Here is a 19,920-nt window from a genome sequence, read left to right on the forward strand (position 1 = left end):
GAATGCACTGTGGGGACATCATACTGTGTGTGGGGAGGGAATGTACTGTGGGGACATACTGTGTGTGTGGGTGAATGTACTGTGGGGACATCATACTGTGTGTGGGGAGGGAATGTACTGTGGGGACATCATACTGTGTGTGGGGGAATGTACTGTGGGGACATCATACTGTGTGTGGGGGGAATGTACTGTGGGGACATCATACTGTGTGTGGGGAGGGAATGTACTGTGGGGACATCATACTGTGTGTGGGGATGGAGTGTGCTGTGGGGACGTCATACTGTGTGTGGGGATGGAGTGTGCTGTGGGGACGTCATACTGTGTGTGGGGAGGGAATGTACTGTGAGGACATCATACTGTGTGTGGGGGAATGTACTGTGGGGGCATAATACTGTGTGTGGGGAGGGAATGTACTGTGGGGACATCATACTGTGTGTGGGGAGGGAATGTACTGTGGGGACATTATACTGTGTGTGGGGAGGGAATGTACTGTGGGGACATCATACTGTGTGTGGGGGAATGTGCTGTGGGGACTTCATACTGTGTGTGGGGAGGGAATGTACTGTAGGGACATCATACTGTGTGTGGGGAGGGAATGTACTTTTGGGACATCATACTATGTGTGTGGAGGGAATGTACTGTGGGGGCATCATACTGTGTGTGGAGAGGGAATGTGCTGTGGGGACATCATACTGTGTGTGGGGAGGGAATGTGCTGTGGGGACATCATACTATGTGTGGGGAGGGAATGTGCTGTGGGGGCATCATACTGTGTGTGGGGGAATGTACTGTGGGGAGATCATACTGTGTGTGGGGGAATGTACTGTGGGGACATCATACTGTGTGTGGGGATGGAATGTGCTGGGGGGACATCATACTATGTGTGGGGAGGGAATGTACTGTGGGGACATCATACTATGTGTGGGGAGGGAATGTACTGTGGGGACATCATACTATGTGTGGGGATGGAATGTGCTGTGGGGGCATCATACTGTGTGTGGGGGAATGTACTGTGGGGACATCATACTGTGTGTGGGGAGGGAATGTGCTGTGGGGACATCATACTGTGTGTGGGGGGGGAATGTACTGTGGGGGCATCATACTGTGTGTGGGGAGGGAATGTACTGTGGGGGCATCATGCTGTGTGTCGGGGAATGTGCTGTGGGGACATCATACTGTGTGTGTGGGGGAATGTACTGTGGGGACATCATACTGTGTGTGGGGAGGGAATGTACTGTGGGGACATCATACTGTGTGTGGAGGAATGTGCTGTGGGGACATCATACTGTGTGTGGAGGGAATGTACTGTGGGGGCATCATACTGTGTGTGGAGGAATGTACTGTGGGGGCATCATACTGTGTGTGGGGGAATGTGCTGTGGGGACATCATACTGTGTGTGGGGGAATGTGCTGTGGGGACATCATACTGTGTGTGTGGGGGAATGTACTGTGGGGACATCATACTGTGTGTGGAGGGAATGTACTGTGGGGGCATGATACTGTGTGTGGGGAGGGAATGTACTGTGGGGGCATCATACTGTGTGTGGAGGGAATGTACTTGGGGACATCATACTGTGTGTGGAGAGGGAATGTACTGTGGGGACATCATACTGTGTGTAGGGATGGAATGTGCTGTGGGGACATCATACGGTGTGTGGGGAGGGAATATACTGTGGGGACATCATATTGTGTGTGGGGAGGGAATGTACTGTGGGGACATCATACTGTGTGTGTGGACGAATGTACTGTGGGGACATCATACTGTGTGTGGAGAGAATGTACTGTGGGGACATCATACTGTGTGGAGAAAATGTACTGTGGGGACATCATACTGTGTGTGGGGAATGTACTGTGGGGACATCATACTGTGTGTGGGGAGGGAATGTACTGTGGGGACATCATACTGTGTGTGGGGAGGGAATGTACTGTGGGGACATCATACTGTGTGTGGGGAGGGAATGTACTGTGGGGACATCATACTGTGTGTGGGGAGGGAATGTACTGTGGGGACATCATACTGTGTGTGGGGAGGGAATGTACTGTGGGGACATCATACTGTGTGTGGGGAGGGAATGTACTGTGGGGACATCATACTGTGTGTGGGGAGGGAATGTACTGTGGGGACATCATACTGTGTGTGGGGAGGGAATGTACTGTGGGGACATCATACTGTGTGTGGGGAGGGAATGTACTGTGGGGACATCATACTGTGTGTGGGGAGGGAATGTACTGTGGGGACATCATACTGTGTGTGGGGAGGGAATGTACTGTGGGGACATCATACTGTGTGTGGGGAGGGAATGTACTCTTGGGACATCATACTGTGTGTGGGGAGGGAATGTACTGCGGGGACATCATACTGTGTGTGGGGAGGGAATGTACTGTGGGGACATCATACTGTGTGTGGGGAGGGAATGTACTGTGGGGACATCATACTGTGTGTGGGGAGGGAATGTACTGTGGGGACATCATACTGTGTGTGGGGAGGGAATGTACTGTGGGGACATCATACTGTGTGTGGGAAGGGAATGTACTGTGGGGACATCATACTGTGTGTGGGGAGGGAATGTACTGCGGGGACATCATACTGTGTGTGGGGAGGGAATGTACTGCGGGGACATCATACTGTGTGTGGGGAGGGAATGTACTGCGGGGACATCATACTGTGTGTGGGGAGGGAATGTACTGCGGGGACATCATACTGTGTGTGGGGAGGGAATGTACTGCGGGGACATCATACTGTGTGTGGGGAGGGAATGTACTGCGGGGACATCATACTGTGTGTGGGGAGGGAATGTACTGTGGGGACATCATACTGTGTGTGGGGAGGGAATGTACTGTGGGGACATCATACTGTGTGTGGGGAGGGCATGTACTGTGGGGACATCATACTGTGTGTGGGGAGGGAATGTACTGTGGGGACATCATACTGTGTGTGGGGAGGGAATGTACTGTGGGGACAGCATACTGTGTGTGGGGAGGGAATGTACTGTGGGGACATCATACTGTGTGTGGGGAGGGAATGTACTGTGGGGACATCATACTGTGTGTGGGGAGGGAATGTACTGTGGGGACACCATACTGTGTGTGGGGAGGGAATGTACTGTGGGGACATCATACTGTGTGTGGGGGGGGACGTACTGTGGGGACACAATACTGTGTGTGAGGGGAACGTACTGTGGGGACACAATCACAATACTGTGTGCGGGGGGAACTTACTGTGGGGACACAATACTGTGTGTGGGGGGTAACGTACTGTGGGAACATAATACTGTGTGTGGGGGGACGTACTGTGGGGACATAATGCTGTGTGTGGGGGGGGACGTACTGTGGGGACATAATACTGTGTGTGGGGGGAGACGTACTGTGGGGACATAATACTGTGTGTGGGGGGGACGTACTGTGGGGACATAATACTGTGTGTGTGGGGGGACGTACTGTGGGGACCTAATACTGTGGGGGGGGGGGACGTACTGTGGGGACATTATACTGTGTGTGGAGGGAATGTACTGTGGGGGCATCATACTGTGTCGGGGGAATGTACTGTGGGGACATCATACTGTGTGTGGAGGGAATGTACTGTGGGGGCATCATACTGTGTGTGGGGGGAATGTACTGTGGGGGCATCATACGGTGTGTGGAGAAATGTACTGTGGGGGCATCATACCGTGTGTGGAGAAATGTACTGTGGGGACATCATACTGTGTGTGGGGGAATGTACTGTGGGGACATCATACTGTGTGTGGAGGGAATGTACTGTGGGGGCATCATACTGTGTGTGGAGGAATGTACTGTGGGGGCATCATACGGTGTGTGGAGAAATGTACTGTGGGGACATTATACTGTGTGGGGAGGGAATGTACTGTGGGGACATTATACTGTGTGTGGGGAGGGAATGTACTGTGGGGACATTATACTGTGTGTGGAGGGAATGTACTGTGGGGACATCATACTGTGTGTGGGGAGGGAATGTACTGTGGGGACATTATACTGTGTGTGGGGGAATGTACTGTGGGGACATCATACTGTGTGTGGAGGGAATGTACTGTGGGGGCATCATATGGTGTGTGGAGAAATGTACTGTGGGGGCATCATACGGTGTGTGGAGATATGTACTGTGGGGACATCATACTGTGTGTGGAGGGAATGTACTGTGGGGACATCATACTGTGTGTGGGGAGGGAATGTACTGTGGGAACATCATACTGTGTGGGGAGGGAATGTACTGTGGGGACATTATACTGTGTGTGGGGGAATGTACTGTGGGGACATTATACTGTGTGTGGAGGGAATGTACTGTGGGGACATTATACTGTGTGTGGAGGGAATGTACTGTGGGGGCATCATACTGTGTGTGGGGGTAATGTACTGTGGGGGCATCATACGGTGTGTGGAGAAATGTACTGTGGGGGCATCATACCATATGTGGGGAAGTGTACTGTGGGGGCATCCTACTGTGTGTTTGTGTGGGGGGGGTGTACTGTGGGGGCATCCTACTGTGTGTGCGTGTGTGTGTGTGTGTGTGTGGGGGATGTACTGTGGGGGCATCCTACTGTGTGTGGGGGGGGTGTACTGTGGGGGCATCCTACTGTGTGTGGGGGGATGTACTGTAGGGGCATCATACTGTGTGTGGAGGGAATGTACTGTGGGGGCATCATACTGTGTGTGGAGGGAATGTACTGTGGGGACATCATACTGTGTGTGGGGGGATGTACTGTAGGGGCATCCTACTGTGTGTGGGGGGGGGATGTAGTGTAAGGGCATCCTACTGTGTGTGGGGGGGATGTACTTTGGGGACATCATATTGTTTGTTTTGGGGGAATGTACTTTGGGGGCATCATATTGTTTGTTTGTGGGGGAATGTACTTTGGGGGCATCATATTGTGTGTTTGTGGGGGAATGTACTGTGGGGGCATCATACTGTGTGTGTGGGGGAATGTACTGTGGGGGCATCATGTTGTGTATGGAGGGAATGCACTGTGGGGACATCATACTGTGGGGGGATGTACTGTGGGGGCTTCATATTGTGTGTGTGAAGGGAATGTACAGTCATGGCCAAAAGTTTTGAGAATGACACCAAAATTATATTTTCACATGATCTGCTGGCCTCTGGTTTTTATTAGTGTTTGTCTGATGTTTATATCACATACAGAAATATAATTGCAATCATATTATGAGTACCAATAGGTTATATTGACAGTTAGAATGAGTTAATGCAGCAAGTCAATATTTGGAGTGTTGCCCCTTCTTCTTCAAGACCTATGTAATTCTCCCTGGCATGCTCTCAATCAACTTTTGGACCAAATCCTGACTGATAGCAGTCCATTCTTGCATAATCAATGCTTGCATTTTGCCAGAATTTGTTGGTTTTTGTTTGTCCACCCGTCTCTTGATGATTGACCACAAGTTCTCAATGGGATTAAGATCTGGGGAGTTTCCAGGCCATGGACCCAAAATCTCTATGTTTTGTTCCATGAGCCATTTAGTTATCACCTTTGCTTTATGGCAAGGTGCTCCATCTTGCTGGAAAAGGCATTGTTGGGCGCCAAAATGCTCTTGGACGGTTGGGAGAAGTTGCTCTTGGAGGACATTCTGGTACCATTCTTTATTCATGGCTGTGTTTTAAGGCAAGACTGTGAGTGAGCCGATTCCCTTGGCTGAGAAGCAACCCCACACATGAATGGTTTCAGGATGCTTTACAGTTGGCATGAGACAAGACTGGTGGTAGCGCTCACCTCTTCTTCTCCGAATAAGCTGTTTTCCAGATGTCCCAAACAATCGAAAAGGGGATTCATCAGAGAAAATGACTTTGCCCCAGTCCTCAGCAGTCCACTCCCTGTACCTTTTGCAGAATATCAGTCGGTCCCTGATGTTTTTTCTGGAGAGAAGTGGCTTCTTTGCTGCCCTCCTTGAAACCAGCCCTTGCTCAAAGAGTCTCCGCCTCACAGTGCGTGCAGAAGCACTCACACCAGCCTGCTGCCATTCCTGAGCAAGCTCGGCACTGCTGGTAGTCTGATCCCGCAGCTGAAACAGTTTTAAGATACGGTCCTGGCGCTTGCTGGTCTTTCTTGGGCGCCCTGGAGCCTTTTTGACAACAATGGAAGCTCTCTCCTTGAAGTTCTTGATGATGCGATAGATTGTTGACTGAGGTGCAATCTTTGTAGCTGTGATACTCTTCCCTGTTAGGCCATTTTTTTGCAGTACAATGATGGCTGCACGTGTTTCTTTAGAGATAACCATGGTTAACTGAAGAGAAACAATGATACCAAGAACCAGCCACCTTTTAAAGTGTCCAGTGATGTCATTCTTACTTAATCATGACTGATTGATCGCCAGCCCTGTCCTCATCAACACCCACACCTGTGTTAATGGATCAATCACTAAAACGATGTTAGCTGCTCCTTTTAAGGCAGGACTGCAATGATGTTGAAATGTGTTTTGGGGGTTAAAGTTCATTTTCTGGGCAAATATTGACTTCAAGTACAGTAATTGCTGTTAAGCTGATCACTCTTTGACATTCAGGAATATATGCAAATTGCCATTACAAAAAATGAAGCAGTAAACTTTGGAAAAATTACTATTTGTCTCACTCTCAATACTTTTGGCCATGACTGTACTGTGGGAGCACCATATTGTGTGTGTGTGTAGAGGGAATGTACTGTGGTGGCATCATATTGTGTGTGGGAGGAATGTACTGTGGGGCCTCTCACTGTATTTGGAGGGAATGTAGTGTGGGGACATCCTATAATGTGTTCGTGGGGACATCATACTGTTTGGAGGGAATGTACTGTGGGAGCATCATATTGTGTGTGGCGGAGTGTACTGTGGCAGCATCATATTGTGTGTGTGGAGGGAATGTACTGTGGAAGCATCATTTTGTGTGTGAAGGGGGAATGAACTGGGGAGGCATGATAATGTGTGAGTGGGGGGGGATTGTGCTGTGGGGGGGATGTGTTGTGGGGGCATCATACTGTGTGTGGGGGGAAATACTGTGGGGCATCATATTGTCTATGTGGAGGGAATGCTCTGTGGGGGCATCATATTGTGTGGGGGGGGATGTACTGTGGGGGCATCCTACTGTGTGTGGGCGAGGGGGAATGTACTATGGGGGATCCTAAGTGTGTGGGGGGATGTACTGTGGGGGAATCCTACTGTGTGTGTGTGGGGGGGATGTACTGTGGGAGAATCCTACTGTGTGGGGGGGGATATACTGTGGGGCATTCTACTGTGTGTGTGTGTGGGGGGGGTGTACTGTGGGGGCATCCTACTGTGTGTGTGGGGAGATGTACTCTGGGGGCATCCTACTGTGTGTGTGGGGAGATGTACTGTGGGGGCATCCTACTGTGTGTGTGAAGGGAATATACCGTAGGAGCATCATATTGTGTGTATGGAGTGAATGTACTGTGGAGGCATAATATTGTGTGTAGGGGGGGATGTACTGTGGGTCCTAGCACTGTGTTTAGAGGGAATGTACTGTGGGGACATCATATTGTGTTTGTGAGGGGAATGTACTGTGGGAACATCATACTATGTGAAGGGAATGTACTGTAGGAGCATCATATTGTGTGTGTGGAGGGAATGTACTGTGGGAGCATCATATTGTGTGTGGTGAGGGAATTTACTGTGGGAGCATCATATTGTGTGCAAAGGGGGAATGTACTGGGGAGGCATAATACTGTGAGTGGGGGGTTCTACCGTGGGGAGAATGTATTTTGGGGCATCATATTGTGTGTGGGTGGAATGTACTGTGGGGACATCATTCGGTGTGAGGGGGCATCCTGAATGTGTGTGTGTGTGACTCGCCCCCAGGGCCATGGGGTGCTCGGCAGCTGGGCCTCTGGACGCTGGTCGGCGGGGACATCACGGTGGCTGGCCCGGTCTGTGACCCAGGGCGGTCAGTGCAATGAAAGGGGATTATTTATAGGGGATTTGTCGTGACGCCACCTGTGGTGTCTGGTGAGGATCGCCAGCGCTGCAACAGTCCTCTGAGGCAGATGATAGGGCAGCTTGAGATGGAACGGCTTCCCACAGGTGGAGCAGGCCTCAGGGCAGTGGGAAATGAATAGATAAAGGAGCGCTGGGCGTTGTAGTGCAGGGAGGGAAATGGCGAAGGAAGAGACGGAGGCAATTCAGTGCAGTCGTCCAGGTTTTTACTCACAGTTCTTTTAGGCAACCCACAAGTGCACGTTACAGGTGAAGGCCTCCCTCGTCACGCTGCATTCACCGGGCAGGGGTTCAATCCTTCTTCAAGCAGCTTAGGAATGCCTGGCAGAACCCCACTTTCATATGTACCTAATTTGACCGTCTTCACACTTGGTCCTTCTCCCTGCTGACCTGCGTTGCCCGCTCTCAATCCCGCTCGGGTATGCTGAAGTCCTTCCTGTACATTGGATCCTGGACCAACCTGACCCCCTGGGGATTAGAACGCTGCAACCGATCCCTCTGACACCTGGCAGATTCGGGGCGTACGGGTGCCGTCCTGCACGCGCCGTACCCCCTGGGATCCCTTTATAAAACGGAGCCTACTCCCTGCTCCCCTCCGGGGCCTCTGTCCTGGGCCCTAACCGTGGAGCAGAGCTCTTGCTGAGCCTCTGCTCCCAGACATTCCTGACTGACCGTCTATCCTGTCCACACTCCTCTTACTGTCTGAACCCAACTGAACTCTCTCTCTAAGATGGCTTCCCATTATATATCTACTGTATGAGTGCTCCCATGAACTACTTCCTCTACCCACACCCACTACTGGTTCCCCCTGCCTTTGTGTTCCCCCCACCCCAGCCAGGGTCAGGGCTCAGCAGAAAACTACATTGCGTCTTGCCCCTCCTGCTGGCCTGAGGTAGTGTAGTGTTGGATGCAGGTGCTTGGGGTTCCGTGCAGCACTCCTATCTTACCTGAGAGAAGGGAGACACCACACCTCGGGTGAGGTGCAGTACCTCTGGCGACTGAACCCTCAGGGGTGCCACATTCCCCCCCCGGTAAAACACAGCACGTCCGCGGGCTGGAACAGAGCAAACATGGCATACATGACATGCAAATTTTTAGAATGCATTATATACAAGACAATAAAACATTTCTTCCCTTTATGGGAGGCACTTCACTTAAACGTTGCAGGTTACATTTATCAAACATTATAAGTTTCTGGCTGTTCACAGTCCCCAGCCTGGAATCTGTATACCCTGACGGGTAATTATGCAAAACACACACTATAAAGAAAAAACATTTTCAATACTGCTCCCTTGTGGGTGACTCTGTACAGTACTTTTCGTCAGTTCAATAATGGTGCTCCCTCCGGGGAAGCACCTGTCCACAATTGGCTGGCCCAGCCGGGTCATCAGCTCTAGATGGCGAGGGTTTGCTCTCCTCCACCACCCTGTGGACATTCAGGGCATACCTGCCCCTTTCACCTCTATGCCTGGTGTAGGTGACGTAGTCACCAGGGTAGAGATTCCAGTGGGTACCGTTATCCGATGCTCCGGCGTCTTGCTGGTCGTCGGCCATGGTTGCGCCCCCCTAGTGAACCGGAGCCTACCTTCTTCACTTTCTTTATCAGGTAGGCCGCAGTTCCGCGGGCGACGGCCTTCTTCCAGGACCTTGCGTCACTCGCGTCTGACGTCAGAGCGTCCTCAGGGCTCCTTCCAGGACCTGACGCTTCCTGGTTCGACGTCAGGGGCGGGGCGTGTCTTGGGCTTCACGCGCTTCCAGCGGTTACGCCCCTCTTCTTCCCGCGCGGCAACAGGAAAATGGCGGACAATGGTGGGAAATCTCGGGAATGGCGGGAAACCTTCACCACAGTGAGTATTACAGTCTTTCAAGGCGCACAGTACCCGGTGGCAACGGGCACGCAATCCTGTTAATCCTGTTCGTGACGCCAGAACATGACGCGCCCCCAGGGCCATGGGGTACTCGGGAGCCGGGCCTCTTGACGCCGGTTGGCGGGGACATCACAGTGGCTGGCCCGGTCCGTGACCCAGGGCGGTTAGTGCAATGAAAGGGGATTATTTATAGGGGATTTGTCGTGACACCACCTGTGGTGTCTGGTGAGGATCACCAGCGCTGCAACAGTCCTCTGAGGCAGATGATAGGGCAGCTTGAGATGGAACGGCTTCCCACAGGTGGAGCAGGCCTCAGGGCAGTGGGAAATGAATAGATAAAGGAGCGCTGGGCATTGTAGTGCAGGGAGGGAAATGGCGCCGGCGAAGGAAGAGACGGAGGCAATTCAGTGCAGTCGTTCAGGTTTTTACTCACAGTTCTTTTAGGCAACCCACAAGTGCACGTTACAGGTGAAGGCCTCCCTCGTCGCGCTGCGTTCACCGGGCAGGGGTTCAATCCTTCTTCAAGCAGCTTAGGAATGCCTGGCAGAACCCCACTTTCATATGTACCTAATTTGACCGTCTTCACACTTGGTCCTTCTCCCTGCTGCCCTGCGTTGCCCGCTCTCAATCCCGCTCGGGTATGCTGAAGTCCTTCCTGTACGTCGGATCCGGGACCAACCTGACCCCCTGGGGATTAGAACGCAGCAACCGATCCCTCTGACACCTGGCAGATTCGGGGCGTACGGGTGCCGTCCTGCACGTGCCGTACCCCCTGGGATCCCTTTGTAAAACGGAGCCTACTCCCTGCTCCCCTCCGGGGCCTCTGTTCTGGGCCCTAACCGTGGAGCAGAGCTCTTGCTGAGCCTCTGCTCCCAGACATTCCTGACTGACCATCTATCCTGTCCACACTCCTCCTCTTACTGTCTGAACCCAACTGAACTCTCTCTCTAAGATGGCTTCCCATTATATATCTACTGTATGAGTGCTCCCATGAACTACTTCCTCCACCCACACCCACTACTGGTTCCCCCTGCCTTTGTGTTCCCCCCACCCCAGCCAGAGTCAGGGCTCAGCAGAAAACTACATTGCGTCTTGCCCCTCCTGCTGGCCTGAGGTAGTGTAGTGTTGGATGCAGGTGCTTGGGGTTCCGTGCAGCACTCCTATCTTACCTGAGAGAAGGGAGACACCACACCTCGGGTGAGGTGCAGTACCTCTGTGGCGACAACCCTCAGGGGCGCCACATGTGTGTGGGGGGAATGTACTGTGGGGGCATCATATTGTGTGTGGGAGGAATGTAGTGTTGGGCCTCTCACTGTATTTGGAGGGAATGTCCCGTGGGGACATCATATAATGTGTTTGTGGGGACATCATACTGTTTGGAGGGAATGTACTGTAGAAGCATCATATTGTGTGTGAAGGGGGAATGTACTGGGGAGGCCAGATACTGTGTGTGTGGGGGAATTATTGTGTGCGAAGAGGGAATGTACTGGGAAGGCATAATACTGTGAGTGGGGGGGATGTTCTGTGGGGGAATGTATTATGGGGCATCATACTGTGTGTGGGTGGAATGTACTGTGGGGACATCATTCGGTGTGTGGGGGGAATGTACTCTGGGGACATCATACTGTGTGTGGGTGGAATGTACTGTGGGGACATCATTCGGTGTGTGGGGGGAATGTACTCTGGGGACATCATACTGTATGTGGGGGGGAATGCACTGTGGGGGCATCCTACTATGTGTGTGTGGAGGGGGGATGTACTGTGGGGGTATCCTACTGTGTGTGTGGGGGGGGGATGTACTGTGGGGGCATCATATTGTGTGTGGGAGGAATGTACTGTGGGGCCTCGCACTGTGTTTAGAGGGAATGTACTGTGGGACATCATATTGTGTGTTTGTGAGGGGAATGTACTATGGGAATATCATACTGTGTGGAGGGAATGTACTGTAGGAGCATCATATTGTGTGTGTGGAGGGAATGTACTGTGGGAGCATCATATTGTGTGCGAAGGGGGAATGTATTGGGGAGGCATAATACTGTGAGTGGGGGGATGTACCGTTTGGTAATGTATTATGGGGCATCATACTGTGTGTGGGTGGAATGCACTGTGGGGACATCATTCGGTGTGTGGGGGAAATGTACTGTGGTGACATCATACGGTATATGGGAGGAATGCACTGTGGGGGCATCCTACTGTGTGTGTGTGTGCGGGGGGGTGTACTGTGGGGGCATCCTACTGTGTGTGTGGGGGATGTACTTTTAGGGCATCATACTGTGTGTGTGGGGGGTGTAGTGTAGGGGCATCCTACTGTGTGTGTGGGGAAATGTACTTTGGGGGCATCATATTGTGTGTTTGTGGAGGAATGTACTGTGGGGGCATCATACTGTGTGGGGGGAATGTATTGAGGGGGCATCATATTGTGTGTGGAGGGAATGTACTATGGGACATCATAATGTGTGTGGAGGGAATGCAATGTGGGGTGATGTACTGTGGGGGCTTCATATTGTGTGTGTGGAGGGAATGTACTATGGGAGCACCATATTGTGTGTATGGAGGGAATATACTGTAGGAGCATCATGTTGTGTTTAAAGGGGTATTGTACTGCGGAGGCATCATGCTGTGTGGGGGCATCACACTGTGTGTGGGTGCATCATATTGTGTGTGAAGGGGGAATGTACTGTGGGGGCATGATAATGTGTGTGAGGGAGATTTATTGTGGAGGCATCACACTGGGGGAATGTACTGTGGGGCAATCATACTGTGTGTGGGGGAAATGTACTTTGGGAGCATCATACTGTGTGTGGGGAATTTACTGTGGGAGTACCATACTGTGTGTTGGTGGGAATGTACTGTGGGGGCATCTTACTGTGTGGGGAGGGAATGTACTGTGGGGGCATCTTACTGTGTGTTTGTGGGAATGTACTGTGGGGGCATCTTACTGTGTGTGGGGTGAATGTACTGTGGGGGCATCTTACTGTGTGGGGAGGGAATGTACTGTGGGGACATCATACTGTGTGTGTGGAGGGAATGTATTATGTGGGGGCATCATACTGTGTGTGGAGGGAATGTACTGTGGGGGCATCTTACTGTGTGTGGGGAGGGAATGTACTGTGGGGGCATCTTACTGTGTGGGGAGGGAATGTACTGTGGGGGCATCATACTGTGTGTGGGGAGGGAATGTACTGTCGGGGCATCATACTGTGTGTGGGGAGGGAATGTACTGTGGGGGCATCTTACTGTGTTTGTGGGAATGTACTGTGGGGGCTTCTTACTGTGTGTGGGGTGAATGTACTGTGGGGGCATCTTACTGTGTGGGGAGGGAATGTACTGTGGGGGCATCATACTGTGTGTGGGGAGGGAATGTACTGTGGGGGCATCTTACTGTGTGTGGGGAGGGAATGTACTGTGGGGGCATCTTACTGTGTGTGGGGAGGGAATGTACTGTGGGGGCATCTTACTGTGTGTTTGTGGGAATGTACTGTGGGGGCATCTTACTGTGTGTGGGGTGAATGTACTGTGGGGGCATCTTACTGTGTGGGGAGGGAATGTACTGTGGGGGCATCATACTGTGTGTGGGGAGGGAATGTACTGTGGGGGCATCTTACTGTGTGTGGGGAGGGAATGTACTGTGGGGGCATCTTACTGTGTGTGGGGAGGGAATGTACTGTGGGGGCATCTTACTGTGTGGGGAGGGAATGTACTGTGGGGGCATCTTACTGTGTGTGGGGAGGGAATGTACTGTGGGGGCATCTTACTGTGTGTGGGGAGGGAATGTACTGTGGGGGCATCTTACTGTGTGTTTGTGGGAATGTACTGTGGGGGCATCTTACTGTGTGTGGGGTGAATGTACTATGGGGGAATCTTACTGTGTGGGGAGGGAATGTACTGTGGGGGCATCTTACTGTGTGTGGGGAGGGAATGTACTGTGGGGGCATCTTACTGTGTGTGGGGAGGGAATGTACTGTGGGGGCATCTTACTGTGTGTTTGTGGGAATGTACTGTGGGGGCATCTTACTGTGTGTGGGGTGAATGTACTATGGGGGAATCTTACTGTGTGGGGAGGGAATGTACTGTGGGGGCATCTTACTGTGTGTGGGGAGGGAATGTACTGTGGGGGCATCTTACTGTGTGTTTGTGGGAATGTACTGTGGGGGCATCTTACTGTGTGTGGGGTGAATGTACTGTGGGGGCATCTTACTGTGTGGGGAGGGAATGTACTGTGGGGGCATCATACTGTGTGTGGGGAGGGAATGTACTGTGGGGGCATCTTACTGTGTGTGGGGAGGGAATGTACTGTGGGGGCATCTTACTGTGTGTGGGGAGGGAATGTACTGTGGGGGCATCTTACTGTGTGGGGAGGGAATGTACTGTGGGGGCATCTTACTGTGTGGGGAAGGAATGTACTGTGGGAGCATCTTACTGTGTGTGGGATGAATGTACTGTGGGGGCATCATACTGTATGGGGGGAATGTACTGTGGGGGCATCATACTGTGTGTGGGATGAATGTACTGTGGGGACATCATACTGTATGGAGGGAATGTACTGTGGGGGCATCATACTGTGTGTGGGATGAATGTACTGTGGGGACATTATACTGTGTGGGGGCATCATATTGTATGGGGGGAATGTACTGTGGGTACATTATACTGTGTGGGGAGGGAATGTACTGTGGGGGCATCATACTGTGTGTGGAGGAATGTACTGTGAGGACATCATACTGTGTGTGGGGGAATGTACTGTGGGGACATCATACTGTGTGTGGAGGGAATGTACTGTGGGGGCATCATACTGTGTGTGGGATGAATGTACTGTGGGGACATTATACTGTGTGGGGGCATCATACTGTATGGGGGGAATGTACTGTGGGGACATCATACTGTATGGAGGGAATGTACTGTGGGGGCATCATACTGTGTGTGGGATGAATGTACTGTGGGGACATTATACTGTGTGGGGGCATCATATTGTATGGGGGGAATGTACTGTGGGTACATTATACTGTGTGGGGAGGGAATGTACTGTGGGGGCATCATACTGTGTGTGGAGGAATGTACTGTGAGGACATCATACTGTGTGTGGGGGAATGTACTGTGGGGACATCATACTGTGTGTGGGATGAATGTACTGTGGGGACATCATACTGTATGGAGGGAATGTACTGTGGGGGCATCATACTGTGTGTGGGATGAATGTACTGTGGGGACATTATACTGTGTGGGGGCATCATATTGTATGGGGGGAATGTACTGTGGGTACATTATACTGTGTGGGGAGGGAATGTACTGTGGGGGCATCATACTGTGTGTGGAGGAATGTACTGTGAGGACATCATACTGTGTGTGGGGGAATGTACTGTGGGGGCATCATACTGTGTGTGGGATGAATGTACTGTGGGGACATTATACTGTGTGGGGGCATCATACTGTATGGGGGGAATGTACTGTGGGGACATTATACTGTGTGGGGAGGGAATGTACTGTGGGGGCATCATACTGTATGGGGGGAATGTACTGTGGGCGCATCATACTTTGTTTGGAGGGAATGTACCATGGAGACATCGTAATCTGTGTATTGCTGCAGACTAGAGACCCGCAGCACCAGCTTCTCACCTTCTGAATGGTCTGTTCCAGCATTCCCTACTTGTCCTGAGGAAATGTCATCCTGACCATCATTCATGTGACCACTGCAACCCATCGCTGGCCTCAGGTTTAATGCCTGTAATCCTTAGAAAGTGGTCGGCCAGCAGTCATTTAGCCAGTCCCTTTTCCATATACTCATTGCCAAGAGACTTTATTATAAATAGTATGTTGTCAGCTTTTACATCAGTACAAAAATATACACGTCCTGGGGCCGCGGTACGCTTCATCTCACAACATGGCGGTCAGCGTTTGTCACGCCCATTGTCAAAATGAGGGGGTGGGAGGGTGTCCCAGGCTTGAGACCGCCTGAGACCCCGCTATTATGATGTCCATATGCTTAATAGGGTACATGTTGAGGAGTCGTCTCCATTCTGGAAAACCAACATGACCACCATCGCAGTTAACTACAACGACAGCCCCCATGATGGCGGCCATATTGGTTTAAAAATGTGGTGGACGACGCAAAGCTTTCTATGTAGCCTAAAATAAAGAAAAATAATAGATTTCTCACAGAGAAAGGCATTCAGAGAGTCAATATAATGCAACGGGAGTCATACTACAATAAAAAAAGGCGCAGATCTGTCCAAGCAGTCAAAAAGCCTTTGTTGCCCGTAGCAACCAATCACAACACCGCTTTTATCTGTGAAACTGCTGTGGAAAAATGAAAGCTGTGCTGTGATTGGTTGCTAGGGGCAATGAAGACAGTGATAGTGACAGACACTCCATTTTGTCAGCTGTGGTAGATCTCCTTGTTTTTGTGAGATTATACTGAATTTGCAGCTTTTTTATTTCAGAGCATCGTTCTGTAAAAAAATGTCCGACTCACAGCGACAACCTAAAGAAAGCCAGCTGATAATTTGCCCTCCATGTCTGGCAAGGGAGGGCTCGGCACCCTCATTCTAGTCCTTATGTCCCGCTGATCATACGTTTATCACCTATCCGGTGGAGAAGACCCCTGTAAGGATGTACAAATACAATGGACCGGTGGTATTTTGCCCCCAATTATGTCAGTTACTGGAAGAAACTGCCTAATAAAATTAGATATCTCCATTTTCAGCCTTCAAGGTTTCTGTATGTCCTCTGAAGAAACAACATTGCCCAGTCCCGGGCAGCGTCCGCTATCTATGTGCCGAAGAGGAAACGCCATTACTGTCGGAGAGGACGGAGCCGCCGCGTCTTTCATCATGGCTGCTTTCCTGTAGGTTCTTCAGTCTGTCCTCAAGAATTTTCAGTTCCTCGGAGAGGCTGGCCGAGGGCCGCCAGCTGTCACTCTGTGGGGGGAAGAGAGCGAGTGTTAGAGAAAGGGGGAAATTATTAATGGCTTATATTAATACCGTATTATGGTAGTTTTTGCAGCGTAACTGCAGCATATTACGGTCATTTTTGCAACGTATGCAGCATGTTATGGGTATTTTTTGCGGCTCTTGTACAGCATATCACAGTATTTTTTGCAGCTCATGTACAGCATATTACGGTATTTGCAGCATATTACGGTATTTTTGCAACATATTACGGTATTTTTTTGCAGCACATCTACAGCATATTACGGTATTTTTTGCACCACATCTACAGCATATTACTGTATTTTTTGCAGCATATCCACAGCATATTACAGTATTTTTTGGAGCACATCTTCAGCATATTACAGTATTTTTCGAGCTCGTTCAGTATATTACGGTATTTTTGTAGCGTAGCTGCAGCATATTACAGATGCATTACAACAAAATCTCAAACTACTGTAATATGCTGCAAAAATACCCAGTGTGGCTTTATCTGAGCTCACACTTTGATTTAGCATGTAAATGGAGGAGAGTCGTCTGAAAGTCGATGGCTGCAAAGTCACTTACGACCTGGGCTGGATTTCTTGCGTCAGAGGAGAATAATTAGACGTGATATTCACGTCATTGTGAAGACAAAGTTGTGGTTATGATGCAGCGTCAGTCCGGGCCTCTTAATTGTATACCGCACACCACCAGATGGGAGCGTCTCACTGCAGGACTCAGGCCTCTTCTTTGTATACTGCACACTACCAGGCGGGAGCGTCTCACTGCAGGACTCAGGCCTCTTCTTTGTATACTGCACACTACCAGGCGGGAGCGTCTCACTGCAGGACCCAGGCCTCTTCATTGTATACTGCACACCACCAGGCGGGAGCGTCTCACTGCAGGACTCAGGCCTCTTCATTGTATACCGCACACCATCAGGCGGGAGCGTCTCACTGCAGGACCCAGGCCTCATCATTGTATACCGCACACCATCAGGCGGGAGCGTCTCACTGCTGGACCCAGGCCTCTTCATTGTATACCGCACACCACCAGATGGCAGCGTCTCACTGCAGGACCCAGGCCTCTTCATTGTATACCGCACACCATCAGGCGGGAGCGTCTCACTGCAGGACCCAGGCCTCTTCATTGTATACCGCACACCATCAGGCGGGAGCGTCTCACTGCAGGACCCAGGCCTCTTCATTGTATACTGCACACCACCAGGCGGGAGCGTCTCACTGCAGGACTCAGGCCTCTTCATTGTATCCGCACACCATCAGGCGGGAGCGTCTCACTGCAGGACCCAGGCCTCTTCATTGTATACCGCACACCATCAGGCGGGAGCGTCTCACTGCAGGACCCAGGCCTCTTCATTGTATACTGCACACCACCAGGCGGGAGCGTCTCACTGCAGGACTCAGGCCTCTTCATTGTATCCGCACACCATCAGGCGGGAGCGTCTCACTGCAGGACCCAGGCCTCTTCATTGTATACCGCACACCATCAGGCGGGAGCGTCTCACTACAGGACCCAGGCCTCTTCATTGTATACTGCACACCACCAGATGGGAGCGTCTCACTGCAGGACCCAGACCTCTTCATTGTATACCGCACACCACCAGGCGGGAGCGTATCACTGCAGGACTCAGGCCTCTTCATTGTATCCGCACACCATCAGGCGGGAGCGTCTCACTGCAGGACCCAGGCCTCTTCATTGTATACTGCACACCACCAGATGGGAGCGTCTCACTGCAGGACCCAGGCCTCTTCATTGTATACCGCACACCATCAGGCGGGAGCGTCTCACTGCAGGACCCAGGCCTCTTCATTGTATACCGCACACCATCAGGCGGGAGCGTCTCACTGCAGGACCCAGGCCTCTTCATTGTATACTGCACACCACCAGGCGGGAGCGTCTCACTGCAGGACTCAGGCCTCTTCATTGTATCCGCACACCATCAGGCGGGAGCGTCTCACTGCAGGACCCAGGCCTCTTCATTGTATACCGCACACCATCAGGCGGGAGCGTCTCACTGCAGGACCCAGGCCTCTTCATTGTATACTGCACACCACCAGGCGGGAGCGTCTCACTGCAGGACTCAGGCCTCTTCATTGTATCCGCACACCATCAGGCGGGAGCGTCTCACTGCAGGACCCAGGCCTCTTCATTGTATACCGCACACCATCAGGCGGGAGCGTCTCACTACAGGACCCAGGCCTCTTCATTGTATACTGCACACCACCAGATGGGAGCGTCTCACTGCAGGACCCAGACCTCTTCATTGTATACCGCACACCACCAGGCGGGAGCGTATCACTGCAGGACTCAGGCCTCTTCATTGTATCCGCACACCATCAGGCGGGAGCGTCTCACTGCAGGACCCAGGCCTCTTCATTGTATACTGCACACCACCAGATGGGAGCGTCTCACTGCAGGACCCAGGCCTCTTCATTGTATACCGCACACCATCAGGCGGGAGCGTCTCACTGCAGGACCCAGGCCTCTTCATTGTATACCGCACACCACCAGGCGGGAGTGTCTCACTGCAGGACCCAGGCCCCTTCATTGTATACCGCACACCACCAGGCGGGAGTGTCTCACTGCAGGACCCAGACCTCTCCATTGTATACCGCACACCACCAGGCGGGAGTGTCTCACTGGAGGACCCAGGCCTCTTCATTGTATACCGCACACCGCGATGCGGGAGCGTCTCACTGCAGGACTCCGGCCTCTTCATTGTATACTGCACACTACTAGGCGGGAGCGTCTCACTGCAGGACCCAGGCCTCTTCATTGTATACCGCGCACCACGAGGCGGGAGTGTCTCACTGCAGGACCCAGGCCTCTTCATTGTATACCGCACACCATGATGCGGGAGCGTCTCAATGCAGGACTCAGGCCTCTTCATTGTATACTGCACACTACTAGGCGGGAGCGTCTCACTGCAGGACCCAGACCTCTCCATTGTATACCGCACACCACCAGGCGGGAGTGTCTCGCTGCAGGACTCAGGCCTCTTCATTGTATACCGCACACCATCAGGCGGAAGCGTCTCACTGCAGGACCCAGGCCTCTTCATTGTATACCGCACACCATGATGCGGGAGTGTCTCACTGCAGGACTCCGGCCTCTTCATTGTATACTGCACACTACTAGGCGGGAGCGTCTCACTGCAGGACCCAGGCCTCTTCATTGTATACCGCG

At 51.8% G+C, this 19,920-nt stretch overlaps 1 protein-coding gene and 1 long non-coding RNA gene across 2 annotated transcripts in view; one reads left to right on the forward strand and one right to left on the reverse strand.

Moving 5' to 3' along the window:
• The window catches only part of LOC141154029 (uncharacterized), a 33,384-nt gene extending 16,883 nt beyond the window's left edge, over positions 1-16,501 (forward strand). The window contains exon 2 of the long non-coding RNA XR_012247387.1: positions 16,246-16,501. This is a non-coding gene — a long non-coding RNA (uncharacterized lncRNA). The remainder of the gene's footprint in view (positions 1-16,245) is intronic.
• Positions 15,586-19,920, reverse strand: part of MTMR11 (myotubularin related protein 11) — a 96,431-nt gene continuing 92,096 nt past the window's right edge. The window contains exon 17 of the mRNA XM_073639419.1: positions 15,586-16,722. Within this exon, the coding sequence (XP_073495520.1) occupies positions 16,570-16,722 (153 nt within the window). The 3' untranslated portion in view covers positions 15,586-16,569. The remainder of the gene's footprint in view (positions 16,723-19,920) is intronic.

The sequence above is a fragment of the Phyllobates terribilis genome, unplaced genomic scaffold (genome assembly GCF_046119375.1).
Source record: "Phyllobates terribilis strain yellow unplaced genomic scaffold, ASM4611937v1 Scaffold_7__3_contigs__length_470593459, whole genome shotgun sequence".
In the NCBI taxonomy this organism is placed as follows: domain Eukaryota; kingdom Metazoa; phylum Chordata; class Amphibia; order Anura; family Dendrobatidae; genus Phyllobates; species Phyllobates terribilis.